A 25,811-nucleotide genomic window follows, 5' to 3' on the forward strand; every position below is an offset into this window, starting at 1 on the left:
TGACCCGCTATGAGAATACTACATAGAATGTTATGCAAAGTGTCATAAGTTATTCTCATGGTGATAGTGGTGCATACCACCCTACGACCTGAAACCACTATGGACCCTAGATATAGAGTCGAGTGCTTTATTACTGATCTAACATTGTCCATAACTGGATGACCATAAAGATAGTTAATGGGTACTCCATGAAGCATGCTGAGGGACATGAGTGACCTAGATGAAATTTTCCCATCCTACGTAACAGGATAAATATCTAAGGGCCCAATATTGAATTGGACAAGGATGACACGGTCTATGCCTTGTGTTCAATACATACATAAGGGAAAAAAGGGTAATTGTACACACAAGTATTATCACAAAAAGGGATTTGTCAGATCACATGATATTTTTGTGTCTTGGGTAGCAATGATGTGTTGCTAGATACCGCTCATTATTTATTATGTTAAATATGTGATTTAATATAATTGCCAATGTCGCGAAAACCTACAGGGTCACACATAAAAGAACAGATTGATGAGAGATAGAGTAAATAAGGAACACCGTAAGGTACGATGCACTTAAGTGAATTATAGAACATCGTAAGGTACGATGCACTTAAGTAGAATACAAAATGTGGTAAGGTGCCACACGCTTAAGTGATTTTTGGTATATCATAAGATATGGGCCACATATACTTCAGTGGGCTTTTTAGCTTGCAGCCCACACAAGTGGTTCTATAAATAGGACCCTTGTGTAGAAGCATTTCATTAGATGAAATTTCATTTCTTTCTCTCTCTCTCTCTCTCTCTCTCCTCTCTCTCTCTCTCTCTCTCTCTCTCTCTCTCTCTCACTCACTCACTCAAAGCCTTCATTCGTAGCAGCTAGCACTGAGACTAAAAGAATTCGTTCGTGTGGACTGAGTAGAGGCGTTGTCACCATTCAACACTCGTGGTCACTTCTTAGAGTTGCATCAAAGGTTTCAATCTCCACAAGAGGTAACAATTTCTATCACTGATCATGCCTACTCGTAAGGATCACTAAAGGAGAATTTTTTAATTTCCACTGCGTTTGGATCGTAATTTTCCTTCAAGCATTATATAAGTTGGGTTACCTGTTGTTATACAAGCCAAATCCCGAGCACGTGGAGGAGTTTGTTTTGTATGAAGCGATTGACAATTTAGAGTTGCTAAAGAAGATTATCAGAGCTTGAAAGGAGGTTCACTTCAAGGAAGGGTCACGTTAGGGAAAAGGAATTGCATTGCCAAGGAAGCCTATACGCGATGGGTCAAATACATGGTTGAAGAAATTGTGTTGTCCTTTCCATCTCAGCCATCTATGAACATCCAACAGCCTGTGCTTATAATTGTTCCTACCTCAGAGGTTGGGAAACATAAGGAGACTATAAAGAGCTTAGAGAAAGAGAATGGTGATCTCCGATCTAACCTAGGTAGCCTTACAAGGGAGAAGGAAGACTTGGAGCTTAACCTCAACCAGAAGAGAGCAATGACATTCCAAGCAGAAGAGGAAGTCCAAGAGGAGCAGACTAAGAGGAGGAAGGTAGGTGAAGCCTTAATAGGGACTTTTGACAGCCTATTTGTCAAGAAGAAACAGCTCGCAGATGCCCAGTATCAAGCATGCAAGATGGAGATCAGTTTCCAAGACCAGCTTATGAAACTTCGAGAATAATTTGAGAGTTGCAAGAAGACAAAATATGTACTAAGCAGTTTGAGGTTTCTTTATCTCAGCACCAAACAGAACTTGACAAGCGGTTTGAGGAGATTCAAGGGTTGAAAGATCAAGTGCACAAAAGTAGAGATGATACTAATCAACTTCATTAAGAGGCTATGCATTGGGAAATGAACAGTCGTCATCTGTAAGTTCTCTTGGATCAGAAGGAGTCGTTGCTACAACACCTTTTGAGTAGATCAGTTTAGGCTATATCATCAAGGACTCATAGTGGTGGTTAACCAAGATACAATGGTTGTATAGTTACTTCATGGGGGAGGGGTTCATTGTTGTCTTTGAGCAAACTTGTTGTAGACCTTGAGGAAAAGCTGTAATAATTGTACTATTTATTTCATTGTTATGAATATAAAAGGGTTCTTTTCATTATCGGTTTTATCTCATGTCTTTATTTCCTATGTTTTATGTTTACTTACGACAAATAAAAAACTCGAAGATTCCTCGAAAAATTGTTCATTGGAAAGCATAATAATCAAAATATTTTTGCGCAATATATCATTCATTCATATGCTCTTTTCTATCCAAAGAAACAAAATGCTTAAGCCCTTCTTCATCCTCTTCAAAAAGACGATGACTCGACATCAGTATAACACCAGAGCCAACAAACAAAGAATCATGGTTGAATACGAATAGGAAAATGTTGCCACCATGGAGGCCTTATCTTAGCTACAAGGTCAGATGGGTACCATCCTAGAACATCTCCAAGCTCAGAGGGATAATGTTGTTGTTGTCAATCCGACCGACGCTACTACTATAACTACTATTGCTGACATCACTCTTGTTATGGTGGATCTCGTTGACACCATTGTTCAACCAGTTGTTGCAAGCCAACATCTCTATCAAGTTAGCCCCAATAGGTTTGTTGTTGCCTACTTGTGGGGAATGCCGCATAACTCCACTCCACAGTTTGCTAGTGGGAATCCTTTTGTGCCATACCAGCCCTTTGTTGCTTCCTCTTTTGATGGGAATTATGTTTCCTTCCTATGGGGGATGTCGAATCATTTGTCCACTCAAGGGGTTGATGCTGAAGAGACTCGTAAACCTGTTGTGAATGTTGACAATGTTTAGGACCAAAAGCTCGAGTATGGGGGCCCTCCTATCACTTTCCAGATTCTTTCCCAACCAGTTCTATCGAATCCTTATGTGTCTATTGTTATGGTTCAACCATTTCTAAACAACGTTATGCTCCAATATACTCATTTTGGGGCAGCATTTGCTCCTAATGTGCAACCTGGGAGGCAATTTTCTCAAGGCGACACTCTAGCTGCTCAGACTCTAAACTATGCCTTGTTATATCAAATGTATCCATAGTTCATACTACAACAACCGCCTCCTCAGAATGTTGCTCAACCTCCTCCAAGGGTTCACACTCAAAGGGTCTCCGGGTTCAATCAGCCCAGACCTACAAATTATCAACTTTTAGAGGAAAGGATCCGTGCTTTTGAAGGTTTCTCTGCTCACGGTTTGAATGCTATAAAGTTATGTTTAATATCGAATGTTGTGCTCCCACAGAAGTTCAAGGTACCTGACTTGCCCAAGTACAAAGGTATGAGTTGTCCTTGCAGCCACATCACCGTGTATTATAGGAAGACGGCTTCTTATATTAACAATAATAAGTTACTAATCCATTAGTTCCAAGACAGACTTTCTGGGGCATCATTGGATTGGTACATGAATTCAAACCAGGGACGATACGGACATGGAAAGATTTGTCTGAGGAATTTTTGAATCATTACAAGTATAATCTAGATATGGCTCCTACAAGATTGCAGCTACATAATCGGTCACAAAGGTCTAATGAGACGTTAAAAGATTACGCTTAAAGGTGACACAAAATGGCTTCAAGAGTCAGACCTACATTATCTGATACTGAGTTGGTAGACATCTTCATAGGAACTCTCTAGGGTTTGTACTATGAAAAGATGGTTGGTAGTTAATATTCCAACTTTACTGATATAGTAGTGATTGGAGAAATAATAGAAAGTGGGCTAAAGTCAGGAAAGATCACTAGCGGTAATAGTAATCAACAATCTGCATCCAGGAAGCCTCTGGGTGGTTATTCAAAGAAGAAGGAAGGAGAAACAAATGATGTGACGGGAAGTGTTCCTTAATACCAAGCTCTTATGGCCCCTACGCCATACTTTCCATATCCATATGTTGTTGTCGCTCAGTTCCAACAACAACCATTCCAATATCAACCACAGTTCCAGCAGCCTCCCTAAGCTCCGCAACAACAACAACCTCCTAAGGGGAAAACTCCACATAAACAATAGCAGAACAACATAAATCATAATAAGAATTGCCATAATCATGGTCAAAATCAGAACCCAAATCAAAGGTGTTCGTAGTATACAAAGATCCATGTGTCGTACACTCAATTATTGCCATACCTGGTGCACGTAGGGGCTATTGTTCCTAAAGAGATTCCATCGGTAGTGTTCCCTTATAATCCAAGACATAACCCCAATATGTCATATGTTTTCCATGCAGGCTATATTGGGCATTCAACCAAAGACTGTATTGTATTCAAAAATAGAGTGCTTGAACTTATTGATCAAGATATTCTACCTTTCACTGAGGAGAAGACAAATGTGAAAACCAGTCTGTTTCCCAATCATGGTAGTCCGACAGTTAAGAAATTATTGAAGAAGAAAAAACATAAGTGGTCTGTCTAGTGGGCGAATTGAAGACTCCATTATCAGTTATCTCAACAAATTTATAGAAGCATGGTGTTTTGGCTAGTATTCATGACAAATGTGACATATGCGAGACCGAGACAGATAAGTGTGAAGAACTCAAGGGTTATGTCCAAGAGTTGATGAATCAGGGGGTCTTATAGTTTGCAAGAGCTAAAGCCGTGGAAGAGGTTTATGTCATTGAACCAATCGATATTATGTATCGAAAAAAGAAGATCGACGCTCCAATGAAGAAAATACAACCCATCAACATGCATGTTCCCGCTCCTTTTCTTTACCAAGATTCCAAGGTGGTGCCCTAAGAATATGATACAACTATCTCTGTTAATAGAAAAGAGATCCAGTTTTTTGATGCCGAAATTGTCAATATAGCAGGTACAGGTGGATGACTCGAAGATATCGTGTGTTTGCGCCAAAGTATACTCCTAAAGTTATTCAAGCACCATCGGTGGTTCCTCCTCCTCCTCCCCAGGCAGGGACGTCTGTATTTGTTGCTACTACTCCAGTTGAAACCCCTAGTTCTTTCATGTCAAATGGTACTTCCAGTATCACAGCTGAAGCAACCACTTATAAGGGTAAAGAAGTAGTCAAAGAATGAGAGAAGATTGAAAAGCTTATTACTGCAGAAGAGGGACAAGAGTTTCTTAAGCTGATTAAGAAGAGTGATTTTAAGATTGTTGACTAGTTGGGTCAAACTCCGTCCAATATTTCAATCTTATCATTGCTACTTAGTTCGGAGGCTCACCGTGAGGATTTACTAAAAGTTCTTAACACTGCCCACGTGATGCAAGACATTACAGTAGATCAATCTGATAACATAATGGCTAACATCACTGCAAGTCGATACTTGGGTATTAATGAAGCATAGTTGACAGCCAAGGGGCACAACCACAACAAGGCTTTGCACATCTCTGTTACGTGTGCATATACCTTGGTCTCTAGGGTCCTGGTTGATACATGTTATTCGCTCAATGTGTTGTCGAAGAGCACATTGAGTCAATTGCAGTTTGAAGGACGAGAGATGCGGGCTAGTGCACTGATTGTATGAGCATTTGGTGGATCAGGGAGGGAAGTCATTGGAGAGGTGGATTTGCTAGTCTGTATGGGTCCTAACTAATTCACTATCACTTTTCAAGTTATGGACATTCATCCCGCTTATAGCTGCCTATTTCCATTGACTTAGGACTTTAATTCATATTTCTAGAGATGGACATTCATCCCACTTACAACTTCCTATTCTAAAATAAGTTCATACACATGTAGAGCAAATAATTGCTAGAGGTGGATTTCCATTGATTTAAGACTTTAATTTATATTTTAGAATAATAATAGAAATATTAATTATTTCTTATTTTCTATAATTAGTTGAAATTTAATCAAAAATAGTTGATTTGTTAGATTTTGATGTAATTTTTAGGATTTCCATTGCTAACCAAATACATCAACCATGTTCCCATAGTTCTAGGTTTTTTTAGAAGATTAGTTTAGTTTAATTGATCCTTAGGGTTTTAGGTCACTAATTCCTTTGTGTTTAATTTTTCAACTGGTTTCACCTTGATTGATTAAGTTGATAAAAGTTCACTTTGATCAATTAAATCCTTTGACGTGTGCTTATCCTCTCTGTCTATTCAAGTGATCAAAAGTCTCTTGATCACTCGATAAGACTAGTCCTCTATACTGGAGTTGCTTTGGATATCTCGATACTTCACACTCAAACCAATACAAGTCAGGCATACATTACAGACAAACTAGAGACTGGGTTACTATTCAAACACGACAAAGGTTTAACTTCAACGCTCGTCAGTTATGAGGCAAATTGCATGTCATGAGCCTTAAGTAATAGAGAAGGGATGAGAGTGGAAAATTCTTATCCTTATTCTGAATATCTTTGGATACGGGATGAATGACACAACTTCTCACTGCATTCATTTCTATTCATAGACTTTAGTGCAATTTAATTCGAATAATTGATAAGTCTTTCTACATAGACATGAGATGCAGACTGAAGATCAGACTTCAACCTTCCCTTTCCTCTTGTTCTCTCTCAGTAAAACTAAAACCATTTTGTGAATAAACTCAAAAAAAATTAACGATATAATTAGGATTGTACACTACGAGCCTTAAGCAATGGAGAAGGGGTAAGAGTGGATAATTCATATCCTCATTCTGAATATCTTTGGGTACGGGACGAATGACTCAGTTGCTCACTGTATTCAACTTCATTCATAGACTTTAGTATGATTCAAATCATGACTCTCTTTTTAGAATAAAATCAAACTCACCTCATCAAACTAAGTTTTGCCTTTGGGCTTCATTTTCAGTTTAAAACCTTTTCAGAAAGGACGTGTTACTTCCGTTTTACCGTGGACGAAGCTTAAGCCTCCATGTGTGAGCAAGTAATGTTTAACTGCTAGAGTGTGATATGAGTTTATCGATTATATCGTAAATAAACAGACGCTTAAGACTTTCATGCTCAAGCATACAAGTAAGTTGATAGTAGAACACGAACGTTAATGTTGTTAATTAAAAACAACTAACGCATCTGTCTTAGTTCCACGAACTACGAAGCTCTGATTTCCTCATTGAACGAATGAGGATACGTAGATATAAGGGCCCAAATCCTTAGAGATCACACTTATTTTTACCATTTTCCACATTACTTATCAACCCCTTTTATTTTTCGCGAGTAATCTTCATATAGTAACACCTGTTCTTACAAAGAACATTCAAAAGGGTTCCCGTTGAGTACAACATATGTGAGGGATTCTAATACCTTCCCCTTGCAAAATCGACTTCCTTAACCTTTTTCTCTTCCCCGAGTTTTATCGATGTTTTCACTTTCCTTTGGAAATAAATAAAGTTCGATGGAGACTCTGTTGTATCTTTGAGCATGCTATATGCTCGGGTATATTTCACGTAGCTTCACTTCCCGTCATCCAGGTGCAAGGGGGCATAAGAAGTTCAATTCAGTTTAGTTCAGTAACGCAAGCTACCAATATGATATTTCTGCGACAATTGTGGATGGTGCAAGCTCCAGCAAGCCAACAGTCTCTAGTTTAGTCCACAAGTGTCCTTCTGGATTCAAGCTAGACAGCTAGAAATCTATTGTAGTCCCCGTGGTATTTTCAGAAAAGATGTAATGCATTTTGTTTTTCTCATCCCTTGCCCTTGCCCTTGCCCGAGGCATGTGGACAGTTTGTAAGGATTTCCATTGTTTTTAAACACATTATGAAATCAATGAAAGATAGTTTTTACATTCAAAATCAAGATCCCTTTTCTTTCTGTTATTTTTACTTTTTTTCCACTAAAATAAATTGGCAAAAGTTTCGTTTTCTTTGTTACACTTTTTTTCAAAAAATCATTCTAAAATAAGCTCATACACATGTAGACCAAATAATTCCACTGAACATGCCAACTACTAATACAACGTCATGCCATTCAGCTTGAAGGATGTATATGCATTATAATAGAGGATGATGAATGAGAATTTCGAAGAAGAAATTGGAAAAAAACTAGAGGTTTACATGGACGATATGATCGTAAAATTCAGGAAAGAAGATCAACATGACGAACACTTCGCCAGCGTGTTCAAATGAGTCCAACTCTATAATATGAGTCTTAACCTTGAGAAGTGCACCTTCGAGGTTATAGCCAATAAATTCTTGGGTTTTTACTTCATAGAAAGGCTTAAAAGCTAACCCAAACAAGTGTAATGTGTTGATCAAAATGGAAGATTTGACTATAAAGAAAGGGATAATGAAACTGAATGGGATGCTCACAGTCCCAAACATTTTCATCTTGAGATTAGCTCGACACGATTCGTCGTTCTATAAGTTGTTGAAGAAAGAAGTACACTTCAAGTGGACCCTAAAGTGAGAACATGTGTTCATGTCATTGAAAGCAGTCATTCCTACCCCATCGATTTTGTCTTAAACACCGGTCGGGGAGTACAGGTGTTCATGGGTGCATGTCAACACGCGTACCCGCTAAGCCAAACCGAATCTGTCCATTTACGAGTATACCATAACCAACCTACAACAACTCACATAATATTGGTTTAGTGATTGTGTTTGAGTTTCTCAACCTGAGACCCGTTTACCCAACCTATGGACCCATTTAAATGAAAATACAAAATTAATATATCACTACAAACCACAATCTTTCCAAAAGTTTTCATTCACCACCAATACTACTACTAAACCAATAAATTTATGTAATTTTAAGACTAAGTGTTGTTTTTTATTTTCTTTTATATTATTTTCAACTTAAATATTTTATGGAAATGACGTGTTTTGTAGAATTTTCTACTATTATTAAGTGTTATGACATATGGATAAATTATATTAAACATTATATGATATGTTTCATCCAATTTGAGTGTTGAAAATATGTGTAATTGTATTCAATTGTGTTAAAGTTTTTTTTTATTATTGAACATATTTTTATCATAAAAATATTTTTTACTTTGAAACACCACCCGCAAACCCAAACTAATCCATCCCATAAATGACTGGATCGGTTCAATTCTATTTTGACTGTGAAATTACGGGTTAGGCGATAAATCTAACCCATTAAAATTGAATGGGTTAGGTAACAAATTAGGCTTAACCAGTCCAACCCAACCTTGTACATCCCTATTGGGGAGACCTTATTCCTTTACCTAGCAGTATCCGCTAAATCAGTTAGTGATATCCTCATCTAAGAAGTGAGCTTCGTTGAAAACTCAGTATACTTTGTATTTAAAGTGTTGTCATGGTCGGAAACGCGCTCCAAGAGGATAGAGAAGACCATATTTGTGTTAGTAACGCCTCGAGAAATTGACGATGTTGCTTCCTAGTGCACACCATAATTGTTCAGACCAATTTACCCCTTAAACATGTTCTTCACATGTCGAATCTCCCGGGAAAAGTGACAAAATGGACTGTTGAGATCTCTGAATTCAACACCTCATTCGAGCCAAGGAAGACACTAAAGCTCAAGTGTTTGTACACTTCCTAGCCCAAATGACGTCGGTCATCCCAGAGTCAAGTGCAAATGCATCTAGTTCACAAATGGGTCATCCAACAACAATGGAAGTGGCGTCGACCTCATATTAGAATGTAAGACCAAACTAGCCTCATATTAGAAAGTAAAACCGAATTGACCATCAAAATATCCTTACGTTTTGAGTTTACCACTACTAGCAACCATATAACATATGAAATCTTTATCGCCGATCTCACATTGAGTTACAAGAAGGCAGGAAATCAAAGGCATGTTGAGCTATTTGAGAATATATTCATTTATTATATTATATAGATTTTGCTCATAAGAAAAAAAATCAAATTGAACTTAAAATAATATAAATTCAAATCTCTACCTTAATGCACTTATAATCTCGATTTATTTTTTTAAAAAAAATCATTTTAAAAAAAATCGAAAATAACAAATAATTTAAAAAAATACCAAAATAACCACTTTTAGAAGAGGATGCGCCAGATGAACTGACGCATCCTCTAAGAAACCAAAGGAGGCGCCAATAGCACTGGCGCATGCATTGGGCTCCTCATGAGGAGGCACCAATGTTATTGGCGCATGCATTGGCCCTCATGAGGAGGCGCCAATGCCTCTGGCGCCTTAGTGCTGGCTTAAGTACAGGCGTCAATGCCTCTGGCGCCTGCATGTCATGTCATGTTGGGCGTCAATCCTCTTGGCGCATGCATTTTATGTCCACTCTGTATAAATGTCACACCTTGGATGCAATATTTTTCACACAAAATCATCTCCTACTATTATATTTTCTCTAATTCAACCTCACTCACCTTCAAGTTTATGTGTTTTAACAATGTCTGCATACATTCAGAAACGAAATGCTGATGTAATATTTTCCGCCGTTGCGGCTCCGGTACATATTAGGCTTTGGAACACAGATACGTTTAAACGTCTTAATCAGATGTTGTACAATTGGTTAGAGGGAGAAATTGGAGAGGGTGAAAGGATTAGAAGAATACAATGGCTTGTGTCCATGTTCAACCAAAACAGAGAAGTGCGCGAGTGGGTGGATATTAAGACCGACCAAGACACTCGTAGGATGATGCATTACATTTTCAAAATTGTTTTGATGGTTGTAATCGCATAGTTCTTGTATTCTAGTTGTTTTAATTTTTTGTGTTACTGTTTATGTAATGGTACTTTCATCACAAACGTCTAATATGAAATAAATTTAGTTTTTCATATATTGCAATAGAGGTACATGTGAATTTATCTGGTTGTGCTCGTTCCAACACTAGGACCGTTATTACGACTGTGACCTGGATGACAACATGAACTACATAGTCTAACCATTTTATTCGCCGTATCCATTTAGGTTCGAATCCGGGTGCTGTTTGGGCGATCATTTTTCTTCCTTCGCATAACTTCGTTGTGCCAAACGATGTCCCATTGATATTCTGGCCAATAATCCTCTTTTGCCACTACGGAAAAACTAATTTTCTAAATAGCTGAAAGGCTGTCGACTTTGTAAACTTCAGATAGAAGTAGGATGGATCCCTTTGAACCTTTGAACATGCCGCAATGACATGGGAGCAGGGCGTACGAAAGACTTTGAACTTTCTGCAGTCGTACCAACCTCTATCTAGTTCGATTCTATACTGACCATCGACACACCCTCATTGTGATCCATGGACTCAGCAACACTATATCAACCTTTAGTATGGTCAAAGACCGTAACCACGTGTGTGGTTGCTTTGGCAGCTTCATGTCTAATGAATTTCATTGAAGCATCATTGAACAACTGTCCAGATTGCAACACTGAACCCCATTTTGAGCGTCTGGTTTCAAACAGCGCCCCTAGCCTGAAATATGTTGTCTGCACCAAAGCGGATATAGGTAGGTTAAGAATGCCTTTAAAGACAGAGTTCATTGATTCCACAAGATTTATTGTCATGTGGCCCTAACGTTGACATTTGTCGTATGCTCTAGTTCACTTCTCCAATGGAATATTATCGATCCACCGTACTACATCATCGTTTGACAATCTTATTTCTTCGCGGTAGTGTTTGAAAGAAGGTTCTGATAATGCGTAACCTGCATTGACAACCTTCTTCTGCAACGTCTTATCTTTGATTTCCCACATGAAATTCTGAGCAATATGTCTAATACATAACACATGCGTTGAAGGAGGATTTTTCCAGCCATTATCAATGTTATTATATGTACTGATAATTGAAGGGTGTCTGTCGGAGATCAAACATAAGTTAGGCTGAGGTGCAACGTGCAATCAAAGATTTCTTAGGAAAAAACTCCATCCTTCAGCAGTCTCCCCTTCAACTAGGGTAAAGACGATTGGAAAAATGTTGTTGTTCCCATCTTGTGCCACTGCCATCAGTAACGTTCCTTTGTATTTCCTATACAACCATGTACCATCAATTTGTATAATTGGTTTATAGAAAGAAAAACCTATGATGTATGGTTGATACGCCCAGAAGAGACGGTGGAATATTCCATTTCCAATAGCACACGTCCCGTTTGGTGTATACGCGGGCAATGTTTCCAACTTGACAATAGTTCCGGGAGCATATTGCTTTAGAGCCAACAAGTATTTTAGAAGTTGTTTGTAAGACTCCTCCCAATTGCCAAACACTTTTTCAACAGCCTTTGTCCTAGCTATCCATGCCTTCCTATACGATGGAGTGTACTCGTACTCTGCCCTAATATGCGAGATTATTGTACTCACCTTTAACAACGAATTATCGCCAATGACAGACAATATTTCATCACATATTAGCTGAGAGCTTAATTTACGATGATCCTGCATTGGGTTTGTCAGCATGCATGTGTGATCCGGACCCATTGATCCAATCTCCCGAGACTCGCTCCTCTTCCGTTACGAAGCTGACAACCTAAAAAGGCAGTGCTCATTCGGACAATAAATTTTATACCTCAATGAAGCAAGGAATCTTTGTGCGCTAATATTCCTAATAGGTGCCCATTCCCTAGGCGCGATAAAGCAACATGGGCGCCAAGAGGAAGGGCGTCCCTTCAATTCACTTACACCTAGGCGCCAAGAGGAAGGGTGCCTCTTCCTTGAATGTGACTAATCACATGCAGATGCCAAGAGGAAGGGCGCCTTTTCCTTGCATGTGATTCTTCACATGCATGCGCCTAAGACAAATGTTAGTCTACTTTTGTCATTGCATGCAACCAATCCCATGCTTCATAGGTTGCAAACCTACTAACTCATTCATCTATAATTAACCTTTCATATCACAATATCAAATCATCTCTAACACTACTCATCTATAATCTTTCTTTGCCACACTATTTCTCTGCCACACTCAAGCTCTGCAACATCAAATTATGTCTTTGTTAACTATGGGTGATGAACACAGAGGAACACTCGAGAATATCTCGACATTTGTATGTTATCACTCTCTTTTTACTTATTCCGTTTTTAAGTTGTATACCTTTGTTATCTATGTTTATATTATGCATTTCTTCTTCTTATTGCATTTCTTACTTATTTGTTATTAGGATCCGAAGCGTTTTAGATGTCGTGTATATGAATATGTACCCAACGATCCTTTAATAGAACCATATATTAGAGGATGTGGATTTGGAAATCTCCTCAACATTGTTTCGTACTCGGTGGGCTACAAGTTCATTCTTGCTTTGTTGGAGCAGTGGAAACCCGAGACCCACACATTTCACCTTCCGATTGGTGAGTGTACCGTCACACTTGAGGACATGTACATGTTGTTGGGTCTCCGTATAGATGGAAAGGCTGTGAATGGTAAAGTTAACCAAGATAACTCTATCTGCAATGAATTATTGGGTGCCCCTTTGTTAGACGACGAAATTGAGGGAGAGACATCCGATCAAGCAAGGGGCAAGGTATAAATTTAAAATACCTTAAACAATATTATGCTAGTATAGTATTGTCCGAAGATTCAACCGAGTACGAGAAAATAATTAAAACTCGGTGTTATATTATGATTTTATTTGGTAATTGTTTGTTTCTAGAAAGTATAGGTAATTCAGTAAATATTATGTATTTACCTTTGTTATGCAACATTAATAAGGTAAACACATATAGTTGGGGTTCAACTGTGTTGGCCCATCTATATAGTGCAATGTGTAAAACTGCAAAAAAGAATACCTGTACTTTTTTTTCATGTGCGTATTTGCTACAAGCTTGGGGTTGGTCAAGAATGTCGTCGCTCGCCCCGATAAACGAGAATCCATTCGTGTTCCCGTTTGTAACTAAGTAAGTCTAACACTTTACCATTTAGTTAATTATATTTTATATTATAATTAACAGTAAATAATAGTTTTCACTTTTTTTTAATCTAAGGTGGTGAGTAAGGGGGATGAACTACAATAGGTGTCCCAAACACGCTATTGTAGTCTATCGCAATCTATTGGATCACATTGGACATGACGATGTAATACTCCTACACAACTATATTTTAATTTAAAAATACTTATCAAATTATTTTTCATCTACTCGTTTCGTATTGTTTTACAGTTTATCTAGAGGCCATATCTGGGTCTTGATCATGATGTGAACCATGACGATGTTGCATTTTGGACAATGAAGACACCGATTATCCGATTCACTACAGTGGAAATGCACCAGAGTGACCGGGTCAAACTACAGTTCGACATGCTATAACATATTCCAGGATCTCCCACGTGTTTGGGGAATTGACATAAAAAATGGTTGATGCACAATGGGATTATTCTGACTGGAGAGACTTTGCAAAACAGATGTGTCATCAATGGAGGAATCAAGGACAACACATCTTAAACGACCCAGTCATCCATGGTGCAAGACCGACTCAACAATATATGACATAGTTTAGGTCGGTAACAACTCAACAATTTGTATCTGAGCCGCGATATTTGATGGATCCACGCCAACTTGCTTCGTCATCGTATGCCCCATAATAATTCCCTACCCAACATCAATGTCAACCCACCCAAACCCAACAACCAACCTCACAACATCAACCTACCACATACACACAACAACCAAACATCCAACCTCGCAACCCGTGCATGCCATCCACCCAACAACCAACCATCCAACATCACAATCTATTCATACCACCCACCCAAACACAAAACCAAGAATCAAACCCCGCAACCACAACCGTCTATAGCCCAGATGATTCATATGGGTCATTTCATCGTAGCCCTCCACCAATGACCACCCAAACATCCCATCACCATAACACTCAACCATTCTTTAACTATAGTACGCCCTAGGCACCATTACTTCATTTCCAAAACGATTCAATGGTCCAATTTGGGCAACTATACCGTCCCCAATCCACCCAACCCCAACGACCTAACTACGATGACATGGGCACCGAACTCCATTGTGGAAGCGTCGTTGGCCAGAGCCCCTCCGGATATTGGGAACAAATGATGACACATCTGTCAAATACCGCTGGAACTTCCGCCGGACCTTCCCACTAGCCATCGTTCGATCAGGTCAGCACACAAAGACCTCAAACACCTTAAGAAAATCGTGGGAGACCTCGGAGACAAACTAACACACCTGGATGTGGAACAGGGGGACGTTATAATCGGGCCGATCATTATTTTATTGTCAGTCCAATGTAACTAATTATTACCACATCAATAATTTTTTTTTTACATTATTCTTTTTTATTTAATAAATAAACAAAATAAAAATTAAAAAATTAAAAAAATTAAATAATACAAGAGATGTATGCACTAGATGAATTGACGCATACACCACATGCAACACTAAGGCGCCAGAGGCATTGTCGCCTCCTCATGAGGGCCAATGCATGCACTAATATCATTGGCGCCTCCTCATGAGGAGCCCAATGCATGCGCCAGTGCTATTGGCGTCTCCTTTGGTTGTTTAAGGGATGCGCCAATTCATCTGATGCATCCTCTTTTAAAAATGGTTGTTTTGATATTTTTTTTGAATTATTTATTATTTTCGATTTTTTTTAAAAATGTTTATTTAAAAAAAAATTCTATAATCTCTATTTAAATGTGTTTATTTTATCCATAAATCAATTCAAATTTCATCACAAGAATCCGATGAAAAAAACCCTTACAATCACAAATATTACAATCATTAATGTAAAACAAAGATCCGACCAGCATAATTGTCAGGATCGCATTAAAACTTCACCACAACTTTATAATGTCCAAAATTATCGTTACATGAATAATAATTCCAATTTTTCAAGTCACTATAACAACAAACCATATCCTTGATTATCCTGTATCCCAAACCATATTTAAGCATATATTGTCCTCATCATTTTCCCACCTCAGCCATCCATAATTTCTCATCATCATCATTCATCACCATTCAAAATACACTATCCAATTTTAAAACCAATGATAACAAGCAATACAAAATACCTATAGTTGTTTACACTTTTACCTCATTTTTAAAATGATTATGGTTATAAATTTTTTTTTCTTTTCCAAATGAGTGTTATTTTGATTTTTTAATATAAAAATAATTGTTATTTTTTAAAATTCATTTTTTAATTATTACTCTGTAAACTATTTTTAATATAAAGTAAATATAATAAAAATATAAGACAATATTGTCATATTTTTTAATATGTATTAGTATGTATAAACCTTAAACAAGAATCCTTTCAAAATGGAGGGAGTACTACCGGGGCCGCTCCAGTGTAGCTGCAGCCTTTGCTATAACATTGGACCTCAAATTTTGGAGGTCCATTTTTTTCTAATTTAAAAAGTATATTTTACATCTATTTTCTTTAATTTTTTTAACTATAGAGATAAAATCATAGTATGTTTTCAAAATCTATTTTTAAAAATGAGGTATAAAATCATAATTTATTTTTAAAATCTATGCATTTTTATGGATTTTTATAATAAATTCGATATAAATTAATATTTTTAGTCCTATTTTTTAAATTATAACATGACCCCAGATTGATTGGACCGGTCCGAGTACATTTACTTGATAAAATGGGTCAAATACATCATATATTTCTTTAATTTTAGACATGCATCTAATATGTCAAACTCATATGTCTTGCTCCCTCCAGTGTATAATAACTGATTCAGTTGATTATTTCACACCGAATAAAATAAATAAATAATGAAAAGAGAAAATGATATTTTTACTAAAATATCCTTATTATATATTGAGAATGATAAAAATATATTAATTAGAGGATAAAATTGAAAAAGATACATTGAAAATTGAAATAAATCATTCATTTTAGGACACTCTTTTATTCTAAATATGTCATTCAATCTTAATAGAAGAGAGTGTCTTTTATTAAATGCTTTTATGAACTCATACATTAACAAATTTTAAGCTTAAAGACATAAGATTTGCATTCTCGCCTCCCTCATTTCTTTAAATGAACCAAAAATTTAAATCAAAATCCTCCCAATCAAAATTTTAAGTCCAAATCCTTCAAGAATCTCAACTATTTCCGTCCCACTTTTTTACAAACTTCAATAGAGAAGATTTAAATTAGACGAACATGTCCATTTACAATGCGAATATACAATCTACTTCCAAGAAGTTGGTAGTGTGGCATTTTAGTAATTAAAATGAAAAACATGGGAAAATGATTACCATGACGTCATGAAGATAACAACCCCCACTACCTTATGGTGACCACCACCGGCCCCTTTTCTTCACCTCCTTCTCTCTTCCACAACCCGACAAAACCAATTCTCAGTGGCTCCCTTTGTAATATTCCACCAAAACCCCTCCTTTTTCTCATCTCTCTCTTCTTCATAACACTCCCATTTATTTTCACACCAAAAACCTCGTTGAAACAACAAAAAAGCATATTTTTCATCAAAAATGGAGAAGATGATGATTCCTCTTTACAAACTTGAATCTCGTGGGATAGTGTAGCTTCCTCTAAAGTTTTCATCTTTCTTGTTCTTTTGTTCTTTTACCTCTCACTTTCTCTCTTTCTCTACTTTTTTTTCACTTTCTTTCTCTCTCTACCGGAGGATGGACTTCCGGTGCCGAACACTGACCATAGTTAACTTAGATCCGGAGAGAAAACGAAGTGGTGGGTTGAGGACAAAACAAGCAGGGAGAGGATCGTGCCGTGGTAGTTAGAGTTTAGGAGATGTGAAAAAAATGCGTCTTGTATGGTTTTCAGACTTACCCTTTTCTTCATTCTTACTTTGAATGCTGCTTTGGTTCTATTGATTCGAAAAAAGTTGAACTTTTGTGTGGAAAAAAAATGGGGTTTTTGTTGAAAGAAACTTTGAAGACTCTTTGTGCTAGGAATCAGTGGTCTTATGCTGTTTTCTGGAAGATCGGTTGCAATAATTCCAAGTAAGTTGTTTTCATGAAATAAGTGATTTTTATTTTTTTGCTTATTAAAATTAAGTGGAAAAAGAAGAAGATTTGTTTAAAGATTAATTGGGTTTGGATTAATTTTGTTGGTGTTTTGCAACCAAAAAGGGGTTTCTTATGTTAAATTCTTGTTTAGATTCAGATTCCATTTCTAGGGTTGGTTCATTTTCAAGATAAAATCCACATGTTTGTTCCTGTTTTGGAACTTTATACCCTTTTTCATGTCCATAAGCTGTTTTTTTTTAGCTTATTTTTATAAATTCTCTAGGATAGCTTATGAAAACAACTTATAACTTATATGAAACTACTTTGGCTTTATTTTATTTTTTGTCATAGAACTAACTTACATGCAAGTAGTTATATGATAAACTATGCTATAAGTGCTTAATTAAGTAGTTTATCCAAACAAGGCCTACTTGTATTTGAGTAAACTAAGTTTGTTTAATTTTGTAGGCTATTAATCTGGGAAGATTGCTACTATGAACCATTGCCATCTCGTCTCCTTCCACAAATTGCCGGAACGTCTAACTTGCCTTACCGAGATAGGGAAGGATGCTGGTTTTCTTCCGATTCTCAGCTACGGATTCAAGAGGACGACAGAGTTTGTTCGTTGATTAACAAAATGATGGTGAATAATTCTGTTAATGTTGCCGGTCAAGGGTTGGTGCTTTATTTGTCTTTTCCTCATTTATCGAGATTCAGGTTTCTAGTTTTTTGTTTTTTGTTTGTGTCATTGCCATCTCACTTGAGTGCGTGTGTCTTTTTGCTGTTATGCAGGATACTTGGACGTGCGGCATTCACAGGAAATCATCAGTGGATTGTTCTGAACAATTTCATTAAAGATGCATATCCACCAGAAGTACGAAGTTGATCTACTTAGAGTGTTTATTTCTGAAGTTTCGATGAACTTATGAACTTCATTCTCATTTCTCTCTACTGTGTGTTCTTTTTTAGGTATTAACCGAGTTGCATTGCCAATTTTCAGCCGGAATGCAGGTTTGTGTTTTTAGTTATGCGTCAAATTTTGCTATAACTTTTTAATTACTTTTCCTAATCCATTGTTGTATTTTCGTTTGCAGACAGTGGCGGTTATTCCAGTGCTTCCTCATGGTGTTGTTCAACTTGGTTCTTTCTTGCCGGTGAGTTTTTATAATTGTCTGTCATTAATAATTCATGTTTGAGAATTACTGAATTTCTCTAATAATTGTTAATAGATAATGGAGAATATCGGATTTGTGAATGATGTGAAGAACTTGATCTTTCAATTGGGACATGTTCCCGGTGCGCTTCTATCCGAAGACTATTCAACAAGACTTTCTAATGAAAGGTATTCTGGACCTGTGACTAATTGTATGCCATTTTCTTTCGATCCACAAGTCGTTACCTCAAACTGCACTCCCTCAGTAGCTAACAGTTCTAACCAACCGAGTATTTCACCGCATGGTCCAATGCATGTTGCTGCTCAACCCCCTTCTTTTCACAACGGTTCCGTATTGACACCTCAATCCCAAAACCTAAACCAGATATTAGAGAGCCTTTGCCAACCGAAGGCTCAACGAGAGAATACAACTGTGAAAGCTGAAGCTGAAGTGATATCTACAAATCTCGATTCTTCGTGTCTGCAGCAACGTTCCTTTTCATATAATGCAAGGTCTGCACTCGGTATGGAACAACAAATCTTCTCAGATATTGGGACACAAAGTCATGGTAACCGAAATATGAATCCATCGTCGAGTGCCTTAAATATGTCTCGACGGCAAACAGATGGAGGCCAAATTTATTATCAGAATTCTAACAACACTTCACTTCTTGGAGGAATCCCAATATGTAGTAGTGGGATGAGTAATAATAATCTTCTAAGGAAAAATATGATTAATTGCTCGGTTTCGAATCCTCCAAAGTTATCCACTACTGATTTTTCCGGAACACAAAAAGTAGGGTTCGGAATTCAAAATGATAATTCAACTACAGCTGCCAATCAGATGCATCGAAAAGGCTCTGATCAGAAGAATCTTCCCGTTGATTTAAAGTATGCTCAAAATGCTTCGGCTTCAACGGATGAAAGAATAGATGATTTGCTTCAGGCTTTGAAGATCCCGTCATCTCATCATCTTAAGGAGCATGTGCCAATGAACGATCACATCCCTGGTTTTCTTCATGATTTGGAACTTGAAGAAGCTTGTACGCAACTTTCATCGGGTGATGACGACTTGTTTGATGTATTGGGCGTAGATTTCAAAAGGAATCTGCTGAACGGAAACTGGAATACGTTGTTTGCCGATGAATCAGATGCCAATGCAGAAAATCTTAATAAAAAGGCAATGTCTACAAATTTTCCGGTTGTAGGTCATGATAGTATTTATCCAGTTAATGAAGCGATATTAGACAATGGCATCTTCTCTGGAACTAACACCGGCCATCTCTTGGATGCTGTCGTCTCAAAAACTCAACCTGCTTCAAATGAGAATTCCGACGAAATGTCTTGCAGGACCACAATAACAAGAATTAGTACCGCGTCTGTTCCTTCTACCGGCATTCAGATTATCCGCGATCATGTTGGCCAGGGGGCGCCGTTTGATTTTCCCCAAACAGAGATTAAAGTTAGTGCAGCGGAAACAACTTCTCTTAGGTCTGGTTGCAGCAAAGATAATGTCGGAAACTGTTCTCAAACCACTTCCATATATGGTTCTCAGCTTAGTTCATGGGTGGAAAACGGTAGCAGCAGCCATGTGAAACGTGAAAATAGTGTTTCAACTGGATACTCTAAGAGACCAGATGAAGTTAGCAAACCAAATCGTAAAAGGCTTAAACCTGGAGAGAACCCTAGGCCTCGACCTAAAGATCGTCAAATGATTCAAGATCGCGTGAAAGAGTTACGGGAAATCGTGCCTAATGGAGCAAAAGTATGTTACTCTTCTCGTGCTATTCTTTTGATCTCATTCCGCATTTTATTAATTCAATAATCTCGTAGTGGTGCTGAATTTATTTTTTGTTTGTCTCTTGTAATGATAATGATTCAACAGTGTAGCATTGACGCCCTTCTTGAAAGGACCATCAAACATATGCTTTTCTTGCAAAGTGTAACAAAGCATGCCGATAAGTTGAAACAGACAGGAGAATCCAAGGTAAAGGCATTATCTGTCGCATTTTCCTTGTTTATTAGAAAGCTTGTCTTATTATGATGTTGAAGGTTTTCACTCTCATCGGTATTTGCTGGTATCTATACCTATTTTTTTTCTAAATGTGCAGATTCTTAGTAAAGAAGGTGGATTGTTATTAAAAGATAACTTTGAGGGAGGGGCTACATGGGCGTACGAGGTTGGTTCCCAATCAATGGTTTGCCCTATCATAGTCGAGGATCTTAATCATCCCCGTCAGATGCTTGTCGAGGTAGTAACCAACCAATTCTTGAAAAAATTCTAACATTCTTTTGCTTCACCTAACATGCTCGGTAGCATTGACACCTCTGAAAAAAGGCATGTTTGTCGGTGTCGGACACCGACAATGACACGATACCAACACTTGTGATTACATTTAACTTATTCATTTTTTCAAATTATTGACGTGCCAATGTCGGTGTCGTGTCCAGTGTCCATGTCCTTGCATTATAGCTAATATGTTTTATATGTTACCTCTTTTTAACCTGCTTGCTTTGTTATCCTTACAGATGCTTTGTGAGGAACGAGGCCTCTTTCTTGAAATAGCCGATTTAATCAAAGGCTTAGGGTTAACTATCCTGAAAGGGGTCATGGAAGCTCGCAATGACAAGATTTGGGCACGCTTTTCTGTCGAGGTATTATTAAACTGTTAGTTGATTGCAAAATGCTTCATCCGATGCTGGCACTGTGGCAAGTGTTCATATCTGTTCTTTATCTGACTTTTACAATACATTCACCACTTTTAATTTTTGCAGGCAAACAGAGACGTAACAAGGATGGAAATATTCATGTCACTAGTTCGACTTTTGGAACAAACAGCGAAAGGAGGCGCATCTTCATCAAATGCTGCAGTTGATAATAACATGATGGTTTATCATTCGATCCCGCAATCCACCTAGTTGAGAGCACATGATTGACATCAAATCTTATCTTGTCTTATATTAGATTTCAGGTGATATGATATTAACTTTCTCTAACCGCACCGTTGTAAGGAATGTGTTTAGTTAGTAAAGTGCATCTCAAAAGATTAGTATGCATTGGTATAAAAACATATGTAAGAATGTTTGTTTCCTTTTAGGCAACTTGCATTTTTTTTTCTCTTTCTTTCATGTAATATCATTGGTGTGTTAGTTAGTGTTATGATTCAGATGTATAGATGTTTTAGGATTTGGACAGGAGGTTCAGGTGTTAACCACCAGCCTATGCAGTTGTTCTTGTTTTTGACCTTTTTTCTCTTGGAGTAGTGATCTATGATGTGTTATAAATAGTAATGTTATTAATATCAGCTTTGTGTGGTTTGTATTTGTATTTAATGCTAAAACTAAAGTTATATGCATTTGTTATTATGTACTGTGTTTTCTGCTAATTTGCTCTATACCTGCCTGGTCCTTTTATGCTATGAAACACCAATACAAACATGACACTGACATATGTGTAGACACTGAAAATAGTTTGAGAAAATAAAAGTGACATAATATTGAGAAACCATTTACTGAAGGAACAAGGGCAGGACCATTACTAAAAGTGAAATAAAAGTGACATAATATTGAGAAGATGATATCTAAAGGACCATTACTAGTTACTAGACAAAGTAGACTTATGAAAGGACAAATAATGACTCTTGAAAACTAAACAATCAGAACAATGCTTCAAATATAAACTTAATTGAATACTTATTTTTTTTATAAAAAATAATTTTTTAAAACGAAAACTTGTTTATAACCAACCGAACACAAGTTTGTCATTCTTTGTTTACATTTTTTTCTAGGATTTCCACAAGGCTAGAAGGCTAATAGTGGTGTAAGGCAGCGTTGGACGCAAAACATACAGGTTTCTTTTCTCCACCAAGCAGACGACTCTCGTGTGAATCTTATCATAGTCGTCTAGATTGATCCGATAGATGATCGACTTTAACGTTTCCTCACGTGTTTAGTTGCTAACTAGTTTTCCTAGTCCGACCTTTTCACCAAGGTGGCTGATCGAAAAAATAGCAAGTGTACTATTTTTACCGATGTAGTAATAAGGAGTTTTATCTCCAAGTATCGATCTCAAGGATTGCGTAGGAAATACTTATTTTACTTTGATTCTATCAGAACAAAAAGATAATGATTTGGTTGTTTTGGAATTTGATTCTATCAGAACAAAAAGATAATGATTTGGTTGTTTTGGAATTCTAACAATAAACACAACAGACAGTAAAATATAATTGATTAATATAAAATATGCTAGGGGAAGTGGTTGATTTAACCAGTTATGAATTCAGTCAAGATTTCCTTAATACATATGAAACATTCAATTACCTAACATCAGAATGTTCTTCCTTAAGTCCTTAAGAAAGAAACTATTAAACTACCAATTCTTACTCAAATGTCCATTCAATTAATCATTGGTTTTAATCATAAATAATATCAAGGTTTGCGGTGGTTTACAAAAATTATTAGTCCTAGATGATGCAATCATAAACCTAATTGTGTGAAAATCCTAACAATCACAATCCTGTTATTGATAGTCATAGATCAATTTGTATTTGTCCGATACAAAAGTATAATAACATCACACAATTGAATTGAAATAAGTAACATAGCAATAAGGAAATCATTTGTTCAAATTCATAACATACGATCAAATCAGGACCACCCCCCTAACATAGGGGGTTTAGCCTCTCATAGTATTCAAAGAAAGCATAGTATTGAGATTAAACATTACAAAGAACTAGGAGATTTTGATCTTCAATGGTCGAAGCCCTTGAATCTCGCCGTCTTCGAATCCTCCGGAATAGCTATCTCTCTTGTGCAGTGTTTTCTTTCGTACGGCCAAAAAAGTGCCTTCTTCTTTCTCTTCCAAGCCTTCTTATAGCTTCAGATGAATCTCTTCCAAGCAAAAGGTCAAAACTATCCTTAATGAGCAGAATCGGTTCACAAAGCAAAAGTTAGGGTTTCCAAGCTGCGTCCAATCAACACGGCCGTGTGTCACCACACGGGTGCCCGTGTTGCTCTCCATTATAATTATTTTCAGCACAAGCTACAGAGGCAACAACACGGGCCGTGTTCCTCCACACGGGTGCCCGTGTTGATGCACTGTTTTAATCAACACGGCCGTGTGGTGACACACGGGTGCCCGTGTTGATCTCTGTTTTTCTTCTCCCATTTTGCTCTGCCTGATCAACAACACGAGCAGTGTTGTGGCACACGGGTGCCCGTGTTGACCTGCTGTTTCTTCATATTTTTTCCTTTCTGGGTATCCATAACTTCACCATTATTGCTTTTAAACCTGTGCAATGGCCTGTAACAATGACACTACCAAACGAAGCATAAACGAGATCTTTTTGACATAAACTTGTAATCGAATGCAATGCGATACCAAACCAACAAAACATGATAAATGACTCCGAAGCAACTAAAAACAACCATAAATCTTACCAAAGTGATGAAAATATGTCAGATTAACGGTGGGAATTCAATGGAAATGGTGACCGATCACAACCCCAAACTTGTCTCATTGCTTGTCCTCAAGTGATGTATTGAGTCCAAACAAAGGTCACCCCCCGAATTCATTTTCCACAATGCAACCTAGTCTTTCACCATTTGTGTTCTTCCTTTCCAATCGAGTTTCAGGTCTCTCCGATTCAGGCAGTTTACCATATTTCCACATTAGAAACCTCGTCACCTGCAAGCTTTTCTCACACTCACAACATCTCTCAGGGTTAGGTGTGTACACTCATAGCACAATATGCAATACCAAACTCTTAAATTTGAATACATTCTAATGTCACGACAACAGCAGATTCCACACACTTTACGAGGTCTTTTTGGGTTGTAACGGGGCTTGGGTACGGTGGGATAAACAAAAAAATGGATAACAAAGGGTTTTGAACTCGACAGTCATGTTGTGTGATTTTTCTTTCTCTTTTTCTCGTGCATCACGTATACTCTGGGGATTAATTTCACTCTTTTGACTCTTTTTCTACTCAAATTTTTCGAGCATTTCATAGGTGTTAGAGTATTAAGTCTCGGCAAATGCATTTTTCTCTTTTGTTTTTCTTTTCTCTTTTTTTTCTTTTAAAGAACATACATACTATTTTTCTTTTTGTCTGCTCTCTTATTATGCACTTGCCTTCTCTTTCAAGATTTCCATCCCAAACTTAGTTTTATTGCACATCTTGCAATTCACACAATCATACCGAGTTATGGAAAAAAAATGAATGATTAAAAGTTAACAGGGGGTTTATGATGAATAATGCTTAATAGTTAACAGGGGGTTTATGATGAATAAAATGGCTAAGGCTCAACGGGGTTCACGAAGGGAAACATACAGATATGGATGGTTAGAAAGGCCCTGGCTAAACAAACAACTTACCTCAGTGTGTGTTGTCATGCTGTGACGTGTCAACAGGACATATGCAAAATCAGAGTGATAAAGTCATACCTGGCTGAACTCTCATGCTGATATTTAGTGTTTGGCTTTTTGTGATCTCACCATGTTGGTTAGCTTGCAAGCTCTGAAGCCTCCTCGTGTTATGTGGTTCTTTTCTGACTTGGTTTTTCCCTACCGCTCTCTTGGTCCGGTGTCCCCAAATTGTGTCCGACTTATTTTCTCATGGTTGCAACAACTTCCGGGGTGCCTTATCAGAATAAGTATGAGGGGTGTCTTTCATCCAATACCATTGATCCCGAATTCGTCCAACCATTTCTCATCACTCTGTACACACAAGTAAACAACGAAAACAAACAAAAACAATACGACGACAACAAAACAAAAGCGATGGAAATAAAACATGAAAGGAAAACCCCCCCACACCTGAACTAAACATTGACCTCAATGTTTAAATCCAGATACAAAGGGGACTCACAGCGACTACTGTTAGTTTACTGCACCTGTGTGGTTTCCTTC

The 25,811-nt window shown here is 37.4% G+C and overlaps 1 protein-coding gene across 1 annotated transcript; it reads left to right on the forward strand.

Annotated features, from left to right (window-relative positions):
* Nucleotides 1-17,070: 17,070 nt before the first annotated feature.
* On the forward strand, nucleotides 17,071-22,267 carry LOC127100374 (transcription factor LHW). The gene is made up of 10 exons (XM_051037516.1): nucleotides 17,071-17,742; nucleotides 18,217-18,423; nucleotides 18,541-18,622; nucleotides 18,718-18,759; nucleotides 18,843-18,902; nucleotides 18,978-20,666; nucleotides 20,787-20,888; nucleotides 21,013-21,153; nucleotides 21,431-21,556; nucleotides 21,677-22,267. The coding sequence occupies exons 1-10, from the start codon at nucleotides 17,648-17,650 to the stop codon at nucleotides 21,818-21,820; spliced, it is 2,688 nt and encodes an 895-aa protein (XP_050893473.1). The 5' UTR covers nucleotides 17,071-17,647; the 3' UTR covers nucleotides 21,821-22,267.
* The last annotated feature ends 3,544 nt before the right edge of the window (nucleotides 22,268-25,811 follow it).

This window comes from Lathyrus oleraceus, chromosome 7 (genome assembly GCF_024323335.1).
Source record: "Lathyrus oleraceus cultivar Zhongwan6 chromosome 7, CAAS_Psat_ZW6_1.0, whole genome shotgun sequence".
Taxonomy (NCBI): Eukaryota; Viridiplantae; Streptophyta; class Magnoliopsida; order Fabales; family Fabaceae; genus Lathyrus; species Lathyrus oleraceus.